The sequence below is a fragment of the Penaeus chinensis genome, chromosome 33 (genome assembly GCF_019202785.1).
Source record: "Penaeus chinensis breed Huanghai No. 1 chromosome 33, ASM1920278v2, whole genome shotgun sequence".
Classification (NCBI taxonomy): Eukaryota; Metazoa; Arthropoda; class Malacostraca; order Decapoda; family Penaeidae; genus Penaeus; species Penaeus chinensis.
This window is the reverse complement of record NC_061851.1, coordinates 7,843,746-7,866,245: the sequence shown is the minus strand read 5'-3', so window position 1 is coordinate 7,866,245 and position 22,500 is coordinate 7,843,746. Positions and strand designations below refer to the sequence as shown.

Genomic DNA, 22,500 nt, shown 5'->3' with positions numbered 1-22,500 from the left:
TTGTTTCTATAGAGCGGAAATTAAGAAATGGTGTTCTACTAAACCGCATAAAACTGCGATCGGAGCTTACGGCACAACACCCAGAACAAAATAGGTTTAATGTGTCACCTTGGAGGAAGGGTCGGGAGGTGGGTGGGAGGAAGGGAGGGGCAGGGAGGGAAATTTTGATTTTATACTGGCACAATTATGTTATTAATACGGGGTGGAAGGATGCATGATGGAGTAAGGGGGGGGGGGGGGGGCAAGCAGAACCAGCGATCTCCGTTCACGTCGCAAGAGGAATGTCTCTCTCCCGACCTCTCTGAACTCGACGCGTCTCTAGCAGTGCCTTCGTTAATTAACAAGATTTTGAAAATAAATACATTAACTGTTTCTTTAGATCTGGAAAAGATTTCAATCACTATATATATATATTCATTCACGTAAATCAGACAATACGCTAGACGTGTGTAGTGAAAAGTCGGCTCCAGCTGACGTGGTGAAGCGGATAATGACAGGAAATGACTTTGGCGACGTGAGGCATGGGAGAGCGCTGGCAGTGCCCGGCGTGAAGGTAGTAATACTGCCGATGTGGAGGTGAAGCATTGAGCAAGTACCCGTAAGGTTGGAGCGTATACCCCGCCCAACCCGCGCTCGGGACAGCCGCGCACTGTGCATGACTTCCTGCACGTTTATCCGCGTGCACGTATGTGTGCATACCCGGCATGGCATTGCACACGCAGCCTACTGGAAATGAACGTGCAAGAGCATGACTTAGCAGAGGCCGAGCAGGTGTGCATGGAAGGCGGGTACACACACCAGTTGAGAGGGGTCACAGCAATATCATTGACATGGCATTTTGACAAAGTTTGGCATTCGGTTTTACAGGACAAACAAAGATTTCATTGCGGTAGAGGTTTTGGCTCATATTTTTCCCTTTTGAACACGAAAGAATTTCTGCCAAGTATAATAAATATGTAGTACATGAATGTAAAGATAACTTGAAAGTCATGATTATGTATACTGACATTGGGCACATACACCTGCTCGATCGGGGAAAGGGAAAGCAGCTTTGATACTAACTTTTGAATCAATAAGAGGTACGTAAGACAGTTAAACGTGTGTGTGTGTGTGTGTGTGTGTGTGTGTGTGTGTGTGTGTGTGTGTGTGTGTGTGTGTGTGTGTGTGTGTGTGTGTGTGTGTGTGTGTGTGTGAAGCTGCATACGACTCCCCTACCCCCTCCCAGCTCAGGGACACCGAGAGCGGTGAGAACCTCGAGCGAGAGGGTTACGGCAGGTGTGGGCGCGGATGCAGGTGTGTCGCAGGTGTGCGCAAGCGCCCACCTCTGACGGAGGCGATTCGCCAACGCCACTGTGGGTGGAAGAAGAATTGCACAAAGTGATTACTTGTTTTTGGGAGATTTATGTAATCCCCGAATGGAATTGCACGACTTGACAGCGACAGCGTAATGCAAAAGAAAAACAATGTCAAGTCCAGAGTTATACTGTATTTCAGAGCAGGTGACACTGTCATTGCATAACGAGTAAACTATTACAAGATTCATGATATATTTAAGTACTGAGTAAGCACCAGCTGAAGTACATTTATACTGACCCAGAAAAGCTAAAAATCATGACATTCAAGTTTTTAATCAAAATAATGGCAGAAAATCTTCTCAGCATGAAATCATATTGCCTAGACATTCCAAAGATTCTAATACCGACAACTCTGATACGACAGAAATAAAAATAATTGAACACACTTGACATCTGATAATTAATCCTCTGTCGTGAACGACATAGGACAAGATGTTAAAGGCATGTTTGTTATTTTTACAAACAATTCCTAGCTTCTGACTAGGCAAAAATATGCACAGCCAATCAAAAGTTGTAAAGAACCTATTAAACAAACATGCCTTTTTTACAGTTAATCAAGGTGAAACACAACCTTTACTGCGCGAGTGTGGTCCGACTGTTTTTTTCCAATGAGGGACATTCACAGTGAATATGAAACATTTCAGTAAGTGTGATTGGGAGTACAAGTAAACCATCACTGCATAAGTCGTGTTTGCCGTTCTCCTGAGCGCTTGACTTCAGATTAAGTTGAAGTAAGCATTCTAATGGACTGAGTCATGGACTGTGGCCAGTCAGCAGCCTCAGAACCTTATGCAAAACTCCAGTGCAGCGAAAAACAAACATTGTTTATACCCATAGCTTTGACAGCTTTAGCAAGGGGGGAACATACCAAAGAAAAATATATATTATAACTTAAAATGCACAAAAATATAATTGGAGAAAAAATACACTATGTAATCTCAGAAGTGGACACAGAACACCAAAGGAAATCAGGATTGTCGACAGGGTTTAGGGGCCACACGCCAACCCTTAAAATGGGTTTACAACACAACCCTGATGTAAGTGAAATGTTTAGAAAATACTGACCGATGCATAGGGGGAGAGAGCGGGTGAGGGGGGGGGGAGGTAACTGCAAGATAACATATCAGTCTGGAGTGAAATTTGGACGTAAGTCGACCATCACAAATTGCAATGCGTTTTTACTCTTCTTTAAAGTTTACCGTACGGATTTTTTGGTCGAATAGTTTAGCGTAACTCTCCCTGTTTCCCTAACCTTAAAGCTCTGTCCCACATAACATGGCTTTGACCCCTTGAATGGCACGAACTTTAAAATAATAAAGAAAAAAATGTTATAGTCATGACACTTGCATTCTCATTTGCTTTGGAAATCCATTTTATTTGGACATCTAAGTTCTGACATCAGGTTTCACATATTCCAGGTACCTAAAAACTTTTTTCTCTCTTCCTCATGCCGTGTGAAGGTGTGAGGGAGGGGGGTGGGGGAAGAGGGGGAGGAGGAGGGATAAGGCGTTTAAACCTCTCGCTCGGGAGTTCTTTAAAATCTATATTTACATAAGAAGCGACAATATTGCATCACGATACATACAATACTTACAACCATGCACACTTCGCTTCCACACGCAGGCTTCATTAATCAGGTGAAGCCCCAGTCTTGGTCGTTTTCTCACTCTCACAGACACACATATCACATAGATTATCACGGAACTACATTTATATACATATTGTCAGTGAAGTCTGAGAATCCAATGGCATTGCTCACTCACTTGCTACCAAGGGTCCCGATTTTTTGACACTTGGGATGGAGAAGGGGGGGAGGGGTTAATTGGCACTGATCCGGTGCCAATTCCAAGGATTCCCGAGGATCTTTTTTCTACAAATCACCTTGAAGATTACCTTTAAGGCGAGATGGACACTTAGACAGTTCGTGTAATGCCATTTTCGTTGTATCTATCCGATAAGTAAATATATATAAATATGTGGATATATAAATTCTTCTTAAAACAGAAAAATTTACGGAGAGAATTGTTTTGTTTTGTTTCTGAATAAGAATCACATGGCACAGCATGGCGGTTTAAAGGGGGGGGGGGTGAATGACAGGGGGAACTGAGGGAACATTTTCATGATGTTTCACTAAAACACTGCCTTTTTTCTGTATGTTCGATGTTTCATTACACTGCACTTAGCACTTTTTTCCGTTTTTTGGCTTCCCCGGACTTCCACGTCGAGGCGGGGCGGAACGTAGTGTTGAAGAACCAGTGAATTCTAATCTATCTTATATAGCACAGCCGTAGAAGTGATGAGGGCCCGCCGCACGCCACTCGTCCGCTCGCCCTTCCGGTGCCATCAGGGGTGGCAGTAGGGCGACCTTGAGTGCCTCGTAGGGCTGAGGAGGCGGCGGGTAGATTGGTTAGCTTGACCTAGGTTGGGCTTGCGTCACCGCCTATGCTTGTGCCAGAGGCCCAGGTTCAGGACAGAGAGGCGAGGCAATTGCATGATTCTCTCGAGGCCTACCGTGGTGATGCGGTTGCAACCATAGAGGTCGATACAGTAGAGGTTGGTGAGGTGTTCGGCTATCAGCTGCAGGCCCTTGTCGGTCACCCGGACGCACTGACCGATGTTGAGCGTGTCGAGCTCGTGCAACGTTCGCGCGATCCGGTGGATGCCGTCGTCGCTGATCTGACACGCCGAGCACGACAGCGAGCGCAGCGTGAACAGGCCCTGCGAGATGTGCACGAGGGCCTGGTCGCCGATCTTGTCGCAGAAGGACACGTCGAGGCCGGTGATCCTCGAGCCGCCCTCCGCCAGGTACGCGATGCCGATGTCGGAGATGTTGTCACATGATCTCAGATTGAGATCGCGGAGGCTGGGCATTCGCGCAAGGTATTTGAGTCCTGAGTCTGTGATGCTGGCACAGAACGAGAGGTTAATGCTCTTGAGGTTAGGGAGGCCGTTGGCCACGTGTCTGAGGGCCTCGTCGGACAGTTTCTGGCAGTCCTGGAGGCCAAGGTACTCGAGGGCCGTGGTGCCGTCCGCGGCCTCCTGGTGCTGCCCCGCCAGGTAGGCGATGCCCTGATTACTCACGAGACAGCATGACCTGAGGTTAAGTCTCCGCAGCTTCTTCAAGCCCCAGGCCACCAGCAGGAGGCCCGTGTTGGTGATGTACGAGCAGCCTCCGAGCTCCAGGACTTCGAGGTTCCTCAACTGCTGAGCGATCTTGCCCAAGGAGGAGTCCGAGATCTGTTTACAGAGCGAGAGGTTGAGGTGCGTGAGTGACGGAGATTCGGTGACGAAGGCGTGCGTGAGGCCGATGTCCGTAACGTTGTAACAGCCGGAGAGGTTGAGGGAGGTAAGGTTGGGCACGCCGCTGATGACATCCCTCAGCGTCCGTCGCAGCGACAACACCTGCACGCGGCGAACACCTCGACGCACCAGCGACGGGAACAAAGACGGGTTGGCCCGACGCAGGTGGAGCTTCGCCTCTACTCCTCTCCACACACTTTTATGATAAGCCGCGTCACGCCAGTTAATACACACTTGTGCCACTCGACCCTTGTCTTTTACATCCAAGTAACTGAATATGAGTGCCAAGATCTCTGGGTATAAACACGAAATATGTGTAGTCTGTGGACACAATCTGTCCACTCCACTGTCCTCCATCTTGACTGGCGAGAGAATCTCTCCATAGCTGTTGCTTGGACTTCGCGAGTCACGTGAGAGTTAGCTCGCGCTCCCATTGGCTGGCGGTTTTGTGACGTCATGCGCGGGAGATTTGAACGTTGGGGAGCAGCGTCGGCATGATACACTCGAGGAAGTTCTGGGCGAACCTTTCTCACACACGGTTTCCATAAATCTAGGTACTTGTGAACCAAACATTTTACGAATTTCTTTCCTCGAATCTCACTCTTTCATTTTCCGTCAACTGTAGATAGTATTGATTTAAATGCTTCCATATAAAACGCACGCTAGCAAAGGTATACTAACCATATTGTAAAAATAAAAAGTAAATATCCGAGTCGTAGTGAACGAAATCAATGAAAATTCTCGTAGGTTGCGGGTGAGCGAGACACGCGGGGGTTGGGGGGCGCGGAAGGGGGGAGTGGGGGGGACTGAGCTCCGGACAAGAAAGGCATGAGCCGTGGGAGTGCGTCCCGTATTTCACTTGGGGGCCCCGCTACGCGAGCCCTTCTTACGCCGAAGAGAAAATGAATTAAATCTAGGTGCTAGAATGGCTTAAATTCCATTTCACTCATTTAGAGAACATATTTTTTTAAATGCGTGATCGATTCACTCTTTTTCCAATTTCACTCACGAGTCCGGTTGCTTAGATCTTTTCCTACGAGATGAGTGTCCGCAAAAATATAATTGAAAAAAGGTTGTTTATATAATTTACAGAGAATGAGGCGAGGAGAAAGTGGTATATGTCCTTGCTGCTCGGAGAGGGGTTGCTGGTTGGGGTTGAGAGAGGGTAGTGGAATGTGAGGGAGAGAGAGAGAGAGAGAGAGAGAGGGAGAAAGAGAGAGAGCGAAAGAAAGAGAGAGAGAGGGAGAGGCAAGACGAGGAACAAGTAACGCTACCCTATATACACTTTCGGAAAGATTTTGATATTATATATATATATATATTATACACATAGATACATATATACATATGTATACATATACATTTGTATGCGTGTTATTGCACATAGATATAAATAGATGGATAGACATACACATACATCTCTATATATACACACGTTTTATATATATGTGTGTGTGTGTGTAAATATGTATGTATATGTTTCTTTATATATATATATATATTTATATTTAATATATGTATATGTATGTATATATATACATACACATATATACATATATATTTATATTTATGCAAATGCATATATATATATGTTTATATATATACATATATATATATATATATATATACATATATTTATATATATACATATATGTATATTATATATACATATATCTATATTTATATATACATATACATATTTATATATATACATATACATATTTATATATATACATATACATATTTATATATATACACATATATATACACACACATACACAGACATACATATACATAATTTACGACACATTGGAACACAAATTTCCATGGATTGAAAAGTAATTAAACAATGGAGAAACCGACAGACAGAGATACACACACACACACACACACACACACACACACACACAGAGAGAGAGAGAGAGAGAGAGAGAGAGAGAGAGAGAGAGAGAGAGAGAGAGAGAGAGAGAGAGAGAGAGAGAGAGAGATAGAGAGATAGAGTTATATATATATATATATATAGAGAGAGAGAGAGAGAGAGAGAGAGAGAAAAAAAAAGAAAGAGAAAGAGAAAGAGAAAGAGAGAGAGATAGAAAGAGAGAAAAATTATTTTCGCGTGTCTAGGATACAGACCAAATATTTGAGAAATGCAACAAAACCAGAGACCGAGGCACATTCATCCTCTTATCAATTTACTCTATTAAAACAGTTTTGTAAAGTGATTAGAAAGTCTAGGTTGAAGATAGAGGTCAGGCCGGCCGGGGAGACAGCCTATCTCGGGAAGGGAGGGAGGGACAGGCGGTCGCGGGGGTAGTCAGGGGGGGAGGGGAGGGCCGAAGGAGGATAGATAGGGGGAGGGTAGAGACGAGGGGGAATGGGGTGGAGGAGGGTAAGGGCCTAGTGGTATAGAGAGGGGGACGGGAGTGGCGAGGGTGTTTGTGGGGGGAGGGGGGGTAGAGGGGAGAGAGGGGTGTGAGGAGGGAAAGAGGAAGCGAGGGAGGCAAGGAGAGAAGGAGAGGGCGAAGGAGGCGAGGAGTTGGGAAAGGAGAGTTGGAGAGGCGTTGGCTGGACATTTGGTTGTTCGTTTGCGTAGTTATCACATAAGCTGCAAAGGAAACAAAGGAAACAGCCACACTAAGAAATGAAACAAGACCTTACGTAAATGACTCACTCACGCAAATATGCTCATGTATTACATACTTATATATATCCATGCATACATCCATCCATACATATACATACATACATATATACATCCATGCATACCATTTTACTATTGTAAATATATTTATACTACATACAGACACACGGACATGTATACGTATAAGTAGTCATACAGTCATAAGTCTACGTGAAACCTATCGCAATCATGAATATGAAATCTTATGTCATATACGTAGCATTCTGAGACACACACGTGTGTATATATATGAAATGCTTCTAAAAGAGTGAAATGGATTCTCCAGAAAATAGAAAATGAACGAAGCGGGAAGCTGAAAAAATGTAAACGTGCGTAGAAAGTGACGAATGAGAGAAGGAAAAGTTATTACAGAATGAGAGAGAGAGAGAGAGAGAGAGAGAGAGAGAGAGAGAGAGAGAGAGAGAGAGAGAGAGAGAGAGAGAGAGAGAGAGAGAGAGAGAGAGAGGAACATGGGAACGTGGCAGTAGGGTGGGAGTGAGGAGACGGATAGGGGAAGACGGGTGGGGGTGGGGTGGGGTGGGGGTGGGGGGTGAAAGGGCCCGGGAAGGAAGCGGGGAAGAAGGACGGGGAGACGAGAATGGGGAAACTGGATGTATGTAAATGTATGTATGTATATACATACATACACACATACGTACGTACATACATACATACATACATACATACATACATACATACATACATACATACATACATACATACATACATACATACACGTACATACATACTCACACACACACACTAACGTGTGTGAACGTGTATGTGTGTGATCGTGTTTGTTGGTATAGCGCGCGTGTGCTCGCCGGGAAATGAAATGCAAATTGCCAGATAAGACGGGCAAAAAATACAGAAACATACAGCCAAACGATAATGAGGACTTGAAGGAAGTGAAACGCAAGAGACTTAACTAAAGAGCGCCTGTGGACTTTCGAGCTGCAAGAATCCGTGGTCACGGCCACGAGAGGAGAGAGATAGAGAGAGAGAGAAGAAGAGGAGAGAGAAAGAGAAGAGAGAAGGAGAGAGACAGAGAGAAGAAGGAAAAAGAGAGCAACAGAGAGAGAGGTGAGAAAGCAGACGAGGAAGGACGGGAAGAGGAGGAGAGAGAGAATACAGATCGAGAGAGGAAGAGAGAGACAGAGAAGAAACAACAGATGAGAGGGAAGGGGAGAGGGAGGTGAGACGAGAGACAGAGACAGAGACCCATAGACAGAGAAGACAGGAGAGAGGATAAGCGAGGAGGGAGACTGAAATGACAAAGAAGAAGGAGAGGAGAGACAGACAGGACTAGAGGTGGAGAAAGAGGGAGAGAGAGGATGAGAGAGAGAGGAGGAGAGAGAAGAGAGAGGGGGAGAGTAGGAGAGAGAGAGAAGAAAGAGAGAGGAGGAAGAGATGAGTAGAAAGGAGAGAGAGGTAGACTGAATGAGAGAGAGAGAGAGGATGGACGAAGATGGGACTCATGCCCAGCCCTCCCCTGTTCGTCTCCTCTCTCCGACGTCGCCTTTAGTCGTCTCTCTCTCTCCTCTCCTCTCTCTCTTACCCTTCTGGTGTGTCTCTCTCCGTGCAGGTCTCGTCTCTTCGTCTCGTGCTCTTCTCTCTTCTCTCTTCTCACTCTTCCCCTGCACCACAGTATATCTCTCCTCCGCCCCCCAATTTCCTTAACCATCCTTCGGTCCTGGCTTAACTCTTCTCTCCTGTGTGGTGTGTCTCGTAAGTCCCCCCCCCTCATCCCCCCCCCCCCCCCCCCCCCCCCCCCACTTCCCCCCCCCCCTTTGTCACCAGCCCCACCCCACAACAAGACAAATTGCACGGGCCCGTGTGGTGACATTTGGGTAGCCAGGTAGTCGGTTTGCTTGTGGCGTGCTGCTAGGGGGAGAGGGGGGGGCGGCATCTATAAAGCGCCAAACATCCATTTAGTGCAGCCGGATTGAATGCAGATCCGCCTTACGTTAGATGGGTTAGGGTTGTTGTTGAGAGTGGGGAATGTATGGCGAGGTAAGGGGAGTGTGAGGGAGTGTGTGACTAGACAGGTGGAGCGGGGGAGAGCCACGTGGGGGTTTGTGGGGTGAAAAAATGGAAAAAGAGGGAAAGACAGAGGGGGACGGTGTGCGAGGCAAAGTATAGCTAAAGAAACACGGCACAAACTGGAGTTTGTCAGTCTCTAGACAATCAACATAGCAAGTGTGAAAAAAAACTACAAAGGTTCACAATGGGTGGAGGAGATACTGTGTACAGGAGAAGGTGAGGGGGCAGTGTTAGGGGTGAGGTGTGGAACGAAGCCCCCACACCTACCGAACTCCCATTTGCCCCCAACGCGTCCTTCCAGCCACCCACCTACCCAATCAATCAACTCCAGCGCACCAAAATAACACAACACTAGCAAACACCCCCCCCTCTCCCACCTCTCCCTCGTTCCAATACCGCCCCACCCCCAACCCCCTGCTAACCCCTCACACCACCCGCCCCCGCCCACCCCACGCACGTCCGCCCAACCCACCCACCGCCCCTCTCCCTTCCATACCCTCACCAACCTACCCATAACCGAAATCCACCACTCCAATCAACGCCACCCCCCCCCCACCCCCCGCCCCCCAAACACGCACCCCTCCGCCCCCCCCACCAACCCCACCCCACATGTGCCACACCCGCACATTCACCCCACTATCCAACCCTCCCCGCCCTCTAACATGCCCTAACCTCACCTCACAACACATCAACAGCACCCCCCTTACTCTCTTTTTAAGGTTGGATCTAGTGAAACCATACACAAGAGCTTAACACCCAGACGCGAAATACACAAAGAAAAAAAACAAAAAAAAAAGAAGGGGAGGGTAGAATACCGACACATCGACATAATACAAAATCAAGCAATAATACCTATAACACACAGGGAAAATCATAAACGCATGGCCTACTTCTTAAATTACCTCAATAACTGCCAAAGAGTATTAGTTCACACGGACACGGGTCATTACAAAAACCTAGGGGAACAAGGTGCCGTGGTGGGTGGGGTGACGCACGCACTGGGATCTAAACCCTGGCCCCCCCCCTGTCCACCGCTCTCCACTTCCTATCGACGCACTCCAACGCGTTCCTGCTCTGATGCCAACATATGCCTCGGCAACGGTAGGGCCCCCAAAAACGTGCCCATTGGCACCCGCGCGCTCACACGGGCCGTGAGACCGAGCCGCGGGGTAGGTGCCGCCTGCCCCCATGCTGGCTATCGCTCTCTTCTCTTCTCCGAAGCCCCCCCCCCTTCCCCCTGTCATGCCTGCCTCGGCCGCCTACGACCCACTTGTCGATATCCTTCGTCGTTCTGGTTCTTCTTTTCTTCTTCCCAAAGCTCTCTCTCCTTCCCCTATACCCAAACCCTACCCACCTCCCTTGTCCCACCCCCCCCCCCATCTTCTCTTTTTTTTTGTTTTTGCATAAGATCCCCTCTCCCATGTACCCATGACCCGTATGACATTTTCCCCGTCCCCTTCCGTACAATACCTCCCCCCCTCCCTCTCCTCCACACATTCCCCCACCCCCCCAACTCCCCCCCACAAAGCTTTCTTCCTCCCACCCGCCGCCACCCCCCCCCTCCCCCTTTCCTCCGCCTTTCCCCCCCCCCCACCCCGCATCTTCCCCTGGCCCTCCATCTTCTCTTCCCATCTAATTCCCCCCCCTCTCCTTCGTCTCCCCACTTTCTTCCCCCCCCACTCCTGCTAACACTATAACTTCGCTCCCGTGCCCCTATCTCTCCCTACTGATTTTCCCCCACCCCATTCTCCTTTGCATTCCTCTCCTTTCGACAACACCCCCCTTCCATTTCTGACCCTGATCACTTAGATAGTCAAGAATAAGCCCCCCCCCCCCCACCCCCCGCCTATCAAACACGCTTTCTTTGTTTTGTTCCTCTTTTTTTTTTTGCTTTCGTTGTCTCCCCACAACCCCCACCCCCCTCCCAGTGCCCTCACAACCTGGTGCCGTCCCCCTCGGTCCCTTCGTCGTGTCGACTGGCTCCCCTCTTGGTTACTCTTCGCCAGGTCCAGCCCCTTTCCTTTCTCTTTTCCCTTTTATCCATCTCTGCCTCTTCTTTCCCTATTCTCTTTCCCTGTTTGTTTTTTTTCTTTGTAATATCCTATAAGTATATCGATACAGAGAGAGGGAGTATAGTGTCCTAAAGTGAGACCTACCCTCGGGCACACCCACCCTCTCTGCGCCAGCCCTTGTGTTCCATCCAGTCACGTCGCTCCGCGCACAATGGTAGTTTTTCTTCGTTGTTCTTTTGTTGTGGGTTTTTTTGGGTGGGTGTTGTGGTCGCTCTTTACGCCGTTGTGCGTCTGTTCACTTTGTCTCCCTTTACTTGTACTTATTTTTTTATGGTCGCTACCTCCCGAAAAACAAACGTCTGGCTGTGGCGCTGTTGAAACCCATCCCCTATAGTAGCTGGTGTGCATGCATGTGAATGTGCTTCCGCCCTTGTTTTGGGTTTTGACCGGGTTGATCCTTCGGTCGGGTCTCCACTTTAGCGTCTCGTAGTGGCTGCCGTCTCGACTCCGGTCGCGATCCCTGCCTCCTACGCCTCATCCCTATTTTTCCAATCCCACCCTCCCCCACCCACCCACTCCTCCTCACCCTATCTCTCTTATCCCTCCAAAAAGACAAAAAAAAACAAAAACTCCACCTCCCGCACCCCCCCCACTGTCCTACCGCCGCCCCCCCCCCATGCCTCCCGCCCTCTCGCTCTGTGCCAGAGACACAGTCGTGAGCGAGACCAACCGCCGCGCAGCCCGCATTCCGCGTCTTCTCAGCGCTATCTTCTCTGCGCTCTCTCGCGCGCTTTCTCGTTCGCTTTTTCTCCTCTGCCCTCTCCCGTCTCCTCTCTGCTTCTCTTCTCTCTCTTTCTCCTCTCTTCTCCCCCTCTTTCTCGCCTCTCCTTTCCCTTCCGTCTTTTTCTCCCTCACTCTCTCTCGTGCCTCTCCCTCGGTCCCCTCCAACCCCCCCACCCCCGTGACCTTAACCGCGTTTACACCCCCTTCCCCCCCCCCTTCTGCCCCGTTCTTGCCCCCTGGACCAACATGTCACGTCACCAGCACCCCTCTCCGCACGCCCGCCCTCGCCCCCCCCCCGCGCACCTCACCCAATTGATATACGGAAAAATCCAAACTCTCCTGTCGCATTGGTTTGTAACTATCCAAAAAAACAAAATAAAAAAAAAAAATAAACTTCTCAAAAAAAACTCTAAACCGCCTCCGTGACTCTGTCCCCCCACCTCCCCGCCTAAATGCCCCCCCCTTGTGCTCCCTTCTTTCCCCCACCCTTGTCCTCTCTCAATCACCTCCTTCTTCCCTCACTCCCCGTTATTTCACCACCCCTCTCCGCTGCCGCCACCCCCTCCTTCCTTACTTTTTTTTTTGTTGGACCCACCCTCTGCTTTTACTTACACTTCACCCCCGCCCCTGCCCCTTCATCCCCGCAACCCACCCCTCGGCCCACCCAAAAACCTCGTACTCGCGAACACCCACCAATGACCCTCACTCAACTCCCCTTCACCCCACTTCCGCCCTCCACACCACTCAATCTAATCACATCGAAATTACCCCCTTCATCTCCACTCGCACCTCCCTCCGCTACTCCACACCTCTCACCACGATCGAAACGTAGCACTCAACTCGATCATCTCCGTGACTCTCTATCCAAGTTACACTCCAACGCACTCCTCCCACTCGCAACCTCATCGTCCTCCCACCCCCAAAGACCGGCCTCATCCACCTTCCCCACTCTCCGCCCTACCTACTTCCATCACCACCACCCATCACACCCCAGAACCCCCCACCCCTCCTCACCTCACTCTCCACTCCCACGCGGACGCCACCCCCCCCACAACCACCCCACCTAGACCAACACACCGACTCACCACTCCACTCTTCTCGCTCATCTCGCCCCCGTCATCTCAACCCCTTCTCCTCCCTCCGTCGCTCCCTCCCCGTGGACGTACCCTCCTCTCCCGCACAAACTCAAATCACCACCCACCCACTCTCCCTCCCTCACCCCTCACAACATCATGTCGCCCGCCGCCCTCCATCATCACCACACCGTCCACACCTCTTCCGATCCCGTACTCAACCCCATCCATCGTCCTCTCCGACATCACACCCTCCCTCTCGCATCCGTATCCCCCATCCCCCTCATCCCTCTCTTCAACTTCCTACTCTCGCCCCCAAATCCCCCCATCCTCCCCCATCTCACCTCCCCCTCCCGCACAACTCTCATCCCCTCCCCGCTCACCCCAACCCACGACCCCATCCCCCCATCTCCCACGCAACTCAACTCTGGCCCCCCTTCACTCCACGACAACTCATTCTCCCCTCCCGCCTCCATTCCCACACCCTCGCGTCCACGTATCAACCCCACCGCATCCACCCCCCCCCTCAACGCCTTCTCCCCGCTCGTCGGGTCCTCCTCCCACCCTCTTTTCTCCTCTGTAAAACACCATCATCCGCCATTCTCCTCACTCTCGTAACCCCTCACGTCCTCAACCTCTCACACCCACCTCCCTCCCCCCTCTCTCCCTCAATCCTCGCGCAAACCCATCATTCACACCCGCTCTCACACTGTCGGTCATCCATCCCACCTCCTACAGATCCCTCCCGCGGTCAGCTCCCCTCCTCTACGAGTTGACCTCTCTCTCTCCGACCTCCCCCTCATCTTCCATATCCCGTCTCCTCTCTCTCGAATCCTCCCATCCTCTCGTCTCGCTCCTGTTTCTCCTCTCGACAACAAGATCTCTCCTCCTCTCCCACACATCACCTTCGTCCACCGCTCCTCTTTCTCTCTCCCTCAAACCTCTCTCGACTCGGCTTCAAACAAACCTCCTCCGTCCTCTCAAATCTCCAGGCCCCTACGCCCCTCAACCTCCCCATCTCGCACCCCAACTCTCTCCATCTCCCCCAAAGTACGGACCTGCTCATCTCCCCCTTCTCCCGTGACTCCTCCCCTCCCCTCTCCTCCCCCTCCCCCTCCCCACTCAAACCCTCTCCCACCAGTCCCTCTCTTCTCTCACACTCTCCCCGTCATCTTGTCCTCCTCCACTAAAGCTCTCCTCACTCACATGTCCCCCTCCCCCCCAAAACATCCCCCCGTCACACACCCAGATCTCCTCTCCCATTCCGCCACTCAATCTCCCCTCAATCCACCCCTGGATCCTCCCTCCCGTTAATCATCTCCGCTCCCATCACCTCGGCACCCTCTACCCCCATCTCCCACGGTCCCCCCTCTCCCTCCTCCATCCCCCCCTCTCCAACTCCTCTCCGTCTCTTCCGTCTCCAGTCTCACCTCAAGCCATCTCTCCTGTACTCCCCCGTCCAGTTCTCTCCCGTTCTCCCCCCCGTCGATACTTCATCCCTACTCTCTATCTCCTCGCGTCTCTCCCAATCTCCCACCTCTCCACCTTCAGATCTTCCTCTCACCATCCTCCCCCACGGTCTCTCTCTCGCTCTCCATCTCTCAGAACTCCTCACTTTCCTCTCTCCTCCCTCATCCACCTCCGGGCATCTCCTCTCCTCCCCTCTCCTTCCCCCAATCTCAGCTCTTCCTCCCTTTCCTCGCTCATCACCCGTCTCTCCTCTCTCACTATCCCTCTCCCACTCAGTCAGGCCTCGCTCCCGACACATACGGGCCCCCATCTCTCCATCCTCGCCACCCACACCTTCTCCCCCTCCCCTCACCACCCTCTCTCAGCTCCCTCACTCTCCACACCACCATCCTCATCACTCCCTCCCTACCCTGCTATCCCCCCCCCTCCTCTCAGTCCTCCGTCTCTCATCTCCAATCTCTCTCCCCTCCCACCTCCCTCCTCACTCCGTCACTCCACCCTCCCCCACACTCACCTGCCGCTCGACCTCTCCCCTCTTCACTCTCTAAACCCCCAGCCTGCTCCTACCTCTCCCATCCCCTCTACATCTCCCCTCCGCCTCCCCAACCTCCTCCTCTCTCCCTCTCTCTTCCTCTCTCCCCAACTCCTCCTCCTCACCACCCAACAACCTCCCCTCCCCCTTCTCCCCCCCCCCTCACTCATTCCTTACTCTCCGTCTCTCCCCAACTCCCTGCACTAGCCCTCGTCCTGTCACCTCTCCCCTCCTCCTCCTCCCCCCTCTACTCTCACTCCTCTCACGACACCCCTCGCCCCTCCATCCCTCTCATCTCCCCCTCCATCTAGCCCTCACCACTCGATCCTGCCCTCCCCCCAAACCGGTCATCCATAGTCTCTCTCTCTCTCCTCCCCCCTCCTCCCCCTCCTACTCACCTCCCCTCACACTCTCCCACAAAGCTCCCCACCCACTCTCTCCTCTCTCATACACATGCATATACATACATATATACGTATAAGAGGATAAATATATGCTTATATATATATATATATATATATATGTATGTATATATATGTATATGTATATATATATATATATATATATATATATATGTGTGTGTGTGTGTGTGTGTGTGTGTGTGTGTGTGTGTGTGTGTGTGTGTGTATGTGTGTGTGTGCTCATATATATAGTATACATATAGCCTATATATCCATTTATAGCCTTTATATATATATATATATATTTATATATATTATATATATATATATTATATATATATATATATATATATATATATATATATATATGAACCGCGCTCATGTTGACAAATGTATAAAAGGTATGAATGAGAATGAATATCTTCACAATACAAGAGATGTATTTGACCGGTTTCGACTTTGTCTTCGTCAGAAATACATGTATTTCTGACGAAGACAAAGTCGAAACCGGTCAAATACATCTCTTGTATTGTGAAGATATTCATTCCCATTCATACCTTTTATACACACACACATACATATATATATATATATATATATATAATATATATATATATATATATTAATACACACACACACACACATATATATATATATATATATATATATATATATATATAATAAAATGTAATAACTATCATATCTTGGCAAAAATAATCAATCTCCAATCTTCTGCCTTCTCGTCTTTCCCTTTCCGTCTGTCTTCACTTTTTCTTTACTTCATCTATATATTTTTACGCTAGTATTCCGTAAATAAAAAAACAGTACCTTGGGAATTGCCACGCGAGTCGAAGCGAACACAAATATCTTTGAACAAATCGCAACGTTGCTGGAACTTGAATCAACGTCAAACACTTTATCAATTGTTATGTTTATCTTTAAGTATGAAAAATGTATTAATTAAAAGAAAGAATTGTGAAGTGAGTAAGTTCAAATTTTCGTTTGGTCTTCTGCCTCAGTGATGCAATACTTGAAAACAGTAAGAGTTTTCAAGCACTGTACTGTGTTTACAATCACTCGTAATAGGAGTAAAAGATCTTAGTATTTTCAGGTTCATTGAGAGGCCATTGTGAGCTATGATCATGAGCTACTTCAATACTGATACGCGTACCTCTTAATATTTTTACGCAAGTTATTGTATATGTGTTTGTGTGTTTTCATATCTCTCTCACTCACTCACTCCTTCTCTCTCACCCTCTCTATCTCTATCTATAAATATTTATACACACACTCACATACATGCGTACATACATGCATGCATATATATACATTTATATCAACACACACACACACACACACACACACACACACACACACACACACACACACACACACACACACACACACACACACACACACACACACACACACACACACACACACACACATACACACATACACACATACATATATATACACACATACACATACTGCATATACACAAATACATATATAAGTGCTGCCTTTCCTCGAAAAGATCCTGTCCCCACGAGGCTCGGAACAAGGCCTTGTAACAGAGGACGACCGGCTAACGACTGCCCGGAGCTTTCGTTTACCTCGTTCTGTCCTGGCTGAGGCTGCGTGTTCCCTGACCGCTTGTTAGCTTCCATTCTTGGGTAGTTTTTAGTATTTTCTAAGAGGTCGTATTTGATGGAAGATGAATTGTAATATCTGGTGGATGTGTGTGGATGTTTGATCTATATCTAAGTGTGAATGCAAGTTTTTTAACTCTAAAAGATGATGTCATAAAGGCGAAATTACAATGATACTGTCAAACAGGCTTAAGCTGACATTGTCCAGTTCAGCGCTCAGTTTGGAATTAGCGGCAACACGTACACCTGCTTGTGACTGAGCTCTCGAGAGACGCCGGGCATTGACTGAGCTCTCGAGAGACTTCTGTCATTGACTGAGTTCTCGAGAGACGTCTGTCATTGACTGAGTTCTCGACAAAATCCAACCCGTGACTGAGCTCTCGAGATATGCCGTCCAGTGACTGAGCTCTCGAGAGACGCCAACGTGTAACTGAGCTCTCGAGAGACGCAGGCCTGTAACTGAGCTCTCGAGAGACGCCAGCTCTCGCCTGTCATTGACTGAATTCTCGAGAGACGCCACCCATTGACTGAGCTCTCGCCGGCCCGTGACCGAGCTCTCGAGTAACACCGGCCTGTGACTGAACTCTCGAGAGACGCCTTCACCACTTAGATAAGTAAATGTTGCACGGTTCTCTGCATTGTAATTCACGCCTATTATGATGTAATGTTGGTTAGTAATCAACGTTATGAATTGTTAAAAATATCATTATCAGTATTTTTCCTTATATTTTGCTGATTTTATTTAAGAAACACTTAATTCATTGCTTGTTATTCGCTTACACACATGTATGTATGTTCTTATGCCATATGTATATATATATATAAATATATATATACATATTCATATACCTACATCTATACGGTAGAGTGTTTTACCATTCATATATATATATATATATATATATATATATATATATATATATATATATGTATGCATATATATGTATAAATATATATATATAGGTTTGTATGTATATATGTATACATATGTGTATATATAAATGTATATATATATATATGTATATAAGTATGTGTATGTATAAGTAAGTATATATATACTAACATATATATGATATGTATATACATATATACATATATATGTATATATATGCATACACACATACATATACATATACACACATCTACACACCTACACACAAATATATATGTATATATATACATATACATGTACATACATAAATATAAATATATATATATATATGTATATATATATACATATACATGTACATACATAAATATATATATATATATATATATATATACATATAAGTATATGTATATATATATACTTATATTACATATATATACATGTATATATACACATATATATACAAATATGTATTCGTATACTTATATATATCTATATGTATATATACACATATACATATATATGCACACACACACACACACACACACACACACACACACACACACACACACACACACACTGGAGGGGAGCGCCGCCGCTTCCCAGCTCGCGCATGACTAAACACGCCAGAGACTGCCTCGGGGAAAGCCGCGTCTATGGGTTGAGCGTCGCGTCGTGGGGGAGCTGCTGTATAATTTATTCTACGAATTATACATCTGGGAAGACATGGTAATTTGGTGTGTATAGTGTGGTCGGTGATGATGATTATGGTGGTCGATGTATTTTTACATTTAACTATATATATATATATATATATATATATATATATATATATATATATGATATATATACATACATATATATATATATATATATATATATATATATATACATATATATGTGCGTGTATGTGTTTGTGTGTATATATATATATATATATATATATATATATATATATATATATATATATATATACATATATATGTGCGTGTATGTGTTTGTGTGTATATATATATATATATATATATATATATATATATATATATATATATATACCTACCTACATATGTGTATATATATATGTATATGTATATATATATATATATATATATATATATATATATATATACATATGCAATATATGTTAGGATAAGTTAACTATAGTTTTCAGATAGATGGCAGCATATATATTTGTGTATGTATACAAACGTTTGTGTGTGTGTCTGTGTGTTTATTTGTGTGTATGTACGTATGTATGTATTTATCTGTATATATATATATATATATATATATATATATATATATATATATATATATACATACATCCATATACATATAAGGCGAACAAACACATAACAAAAACCGTAAATACTCTCATGGAAAAAACAAAAAAATCTCTTGATCGCGCTTGGCCTGCAACCCGATGGAAATTAATAAAATTGATTCGACATCATTTGAATTGACTTCAATATACTATCGGCCAAAGTCACATAAATCACAACGGACGATAATTGAGGTCGTGTTGCCCCCAGCGCCAGTGCAGGAACGAATTTTCCGTTGATTTATATTTTGTTTCTTTTAGCAGGGCAGTTATTATTGGTCTTATTTTTGTTTTTATTACTAGCTTTTATTATCGTTATCATTGTCTTCTATATATTCTTCTTTGTCATTATTATTATCATAATTATCGTTATTTTTACTGTCATTATATTTTTTCTTATTACTATTTTTCATATCATTAGTGTTGTCATTAGTGTTATCATTAGGAGCTATAGTAGCGGTAGCAGTATTATTATCATTATTATCATTACTATTCTTACTATTATTATCAAAGTTATTGTTATTCTAATATTATCTTCATCTTCATCTTCATCCTCATCATTATCTTCATCATCACATCATTATTATCATTAATAATGATTATCATTGTCTTATCATTATCATTATCATCAATACTATTATTATTATTATTATTGTTATTATTATTATTATTATTATTATTATTATTATTATTATTATTATAATCCTCCTTACTATTATTATTATTATTATTATTATTATTATTATCATCATCATCCTCATTACTATTATCATTAAAATTATCCTTATTATTATCATTGTTATCATTATCATCACCATCATCATTATCATTATCATTACTATTATGATGACAATAGTAATTATGATGATGATGATGATAATGATAATGATGATTTTCATAATAATGATAATAATAATAATAATAATAATAATAATAATAATAATAATAATAATAATAATAATAATTAGATTATGCACATCTTCCATTTTTTTTTTCGAAGACTTCAGGTCACGAAATCAAAATCTCTTTAATCTCTTTCTCAGTCCCATATATATATATATATATAAATATGATAATGATGATTTTCATAATAATAATAATAATAATAATAATAATAATAATAATAATAATAATAATAATTAGATTATGCACATCTTCCATTTTTTTTTTCGAAGACTTCAGGTCACGAAATCAAAATCTCTTTAATCTCTTTCTCAGTCCCATATATATATATATATATATATATATATATATATAAATAAACATATATATATTACATATATATATATATATATATATATATATATATATGTGTGTGTGTGTGTGTATATATATTACATAATATATATATATATATACATATATACACATATATACATACATATACATTTATATACATATACATATATACACACACAAACACACACACACATATATTTATATATAAACACACATCTCTTTCTTAGTCTCAATCTTTCTCAATCCAAGTCAACTTCACCAGTTTTAACCCTTTTCAACACCGCTCAGTCTTCCTCCACTACTTTTAAGTTCTACCCAGTCTTTTGTTTTCTTTCTTTCTTTTAACCTTTGCCAACTTCTTTTAACTTCTCTTCTTTCAATTTCACTCCACGTCTACTCCTTTAAACTCCTGCACACTCTTCTTAACCATTTTTATTTTTATTTTTTAAACCTCTGGCACCTTTTCTCAACTTCTTTTACCTTCTGCCAACTTCTTTCGATCTCTCCCCAACTTCTCCTAACTTCTTTCGACCTCTCTCAACGCCTAACTTCGTTCCACCTCTCTCAGCTTCTCCTAATTTCTTTCGATCTCTCTCAGTGTCTAACTTCTTTCGACTCTCTCAACGTCTAACTTCATTCGATCTCTCTCAGCTTCTCCTAACTTCTTTCGACTCTCTCAACGTCTAACTTCTTTCGACCTCTCCTAACTTCTTTCACAACTTCTTTCACAACTTCTTTCGACCTCTCTCAACTTCTAACTTCTTTCACTTTTTTTTTTTTTTTTTTTTTTTTTTTACCCCTCTCGACTTCTCTGAACTTTCAATTTCTTTCGACCTCTCCCAACTCCATTGCCACAAACCATACCCTCTCAGTCCCACTCAGACATGAAGACACACCATTTCCATCTACCTCTCGACCCCAAACCCATTCCCTCTCAACCTCTTTCGATTTATCTCTACTTCTCTCAACCTCTATCAACCCCCTTCCAATAGGTCTGAACCTCGCGATCTCCCTCCGTTTCTGTCAGAGTCTCTCAACCTATCATATCATGCCTCTCACCACCTCTTTTGGAATCTTTCAGATCCTCATAACTCCTCTGTTAACTGTCTTTGATATCTCCCTACCACTCTCCTTCACTCCCTCTAAACCCCTTCCAGTCTGCCTCCTATTTTCTTTGCTTTGTTATTCCTTATATCTCTTAAATTTCGTCCTTCTTTCAACCTCGTTTCAACCTCCTTAAACCACCGCTCACTGCTTGTTTTCACTCGTTTTAGTATCTCTCAACCTCACTCGTCATATCTCTCAACCTCCTCCATCATCTCTTAAATACCTTCCACCTCGCAAAATCTTTCAAAATCATTTCGTCTTTCTTCCTTCTCATCCTCTCTCAACCTCGAATCTTTACATTCCTTAATCATCTCCACCATCTCTCCACCCTAAGAACTTCTCCCATCATCTCTCTACCTTCCACCTCCTCTCAACGCAACCTCTTTGAAACCCACTTCACGACTGTAAACTCTCTCTCAGCCACTCTCAACCTCACTCCTACCTTCCTTCAACCATTTACCCATAACCTTCTCTCAAACCATTGAGAACCCTTACTCTACCCTCTAAGTACTGTCCACTTCTGTTTTGTTTGCACGCTGATGGCTCCAGAAGTGCTATGCCACCAAGGAGTCAGTCAGTTAGGTGGCCCTACTTGACTTCATCTGATTCCCCCTTTTCCTTAGATATTCGGGAAATATGTATT

At 44.9% G+C, this 22,500-nt stretch overlaps 2 protein-coding genes across 4 annotated transcripts in view; both read right to left on the bottom strand.

Moving 5' to 3' along the window:
• LOC125043140 (F-box/LRR-repeat protein 14-like) overlaps positions 1 to 5,012 on the bottom strand; it is a 5,612-nt gene extending 600 nt beyond the window's left edge. The window contains exon 1 of the mRNA XM_047639107.1: positions 1 to 5,012. This exon is cut by the window's left edge and continues 600 nt beyond it. Within this exon, the coding sequence (XP_047495063.1) occupies positions 3,789 to 5,012 (1,224 nt within the window). The 3' untranslated portion in view covers positions 1 to 3,788.
• LOC125043141 (protein Wnt-5b-like) overlaps positions 1 to 22,500 on the bottom strand; it is a 657,155-nt gene that overhangs the window by 297,378 nt on the left and 337,277 nt on the right. The gene's annotated exons all lie outside the window — the stretch shown is intronic.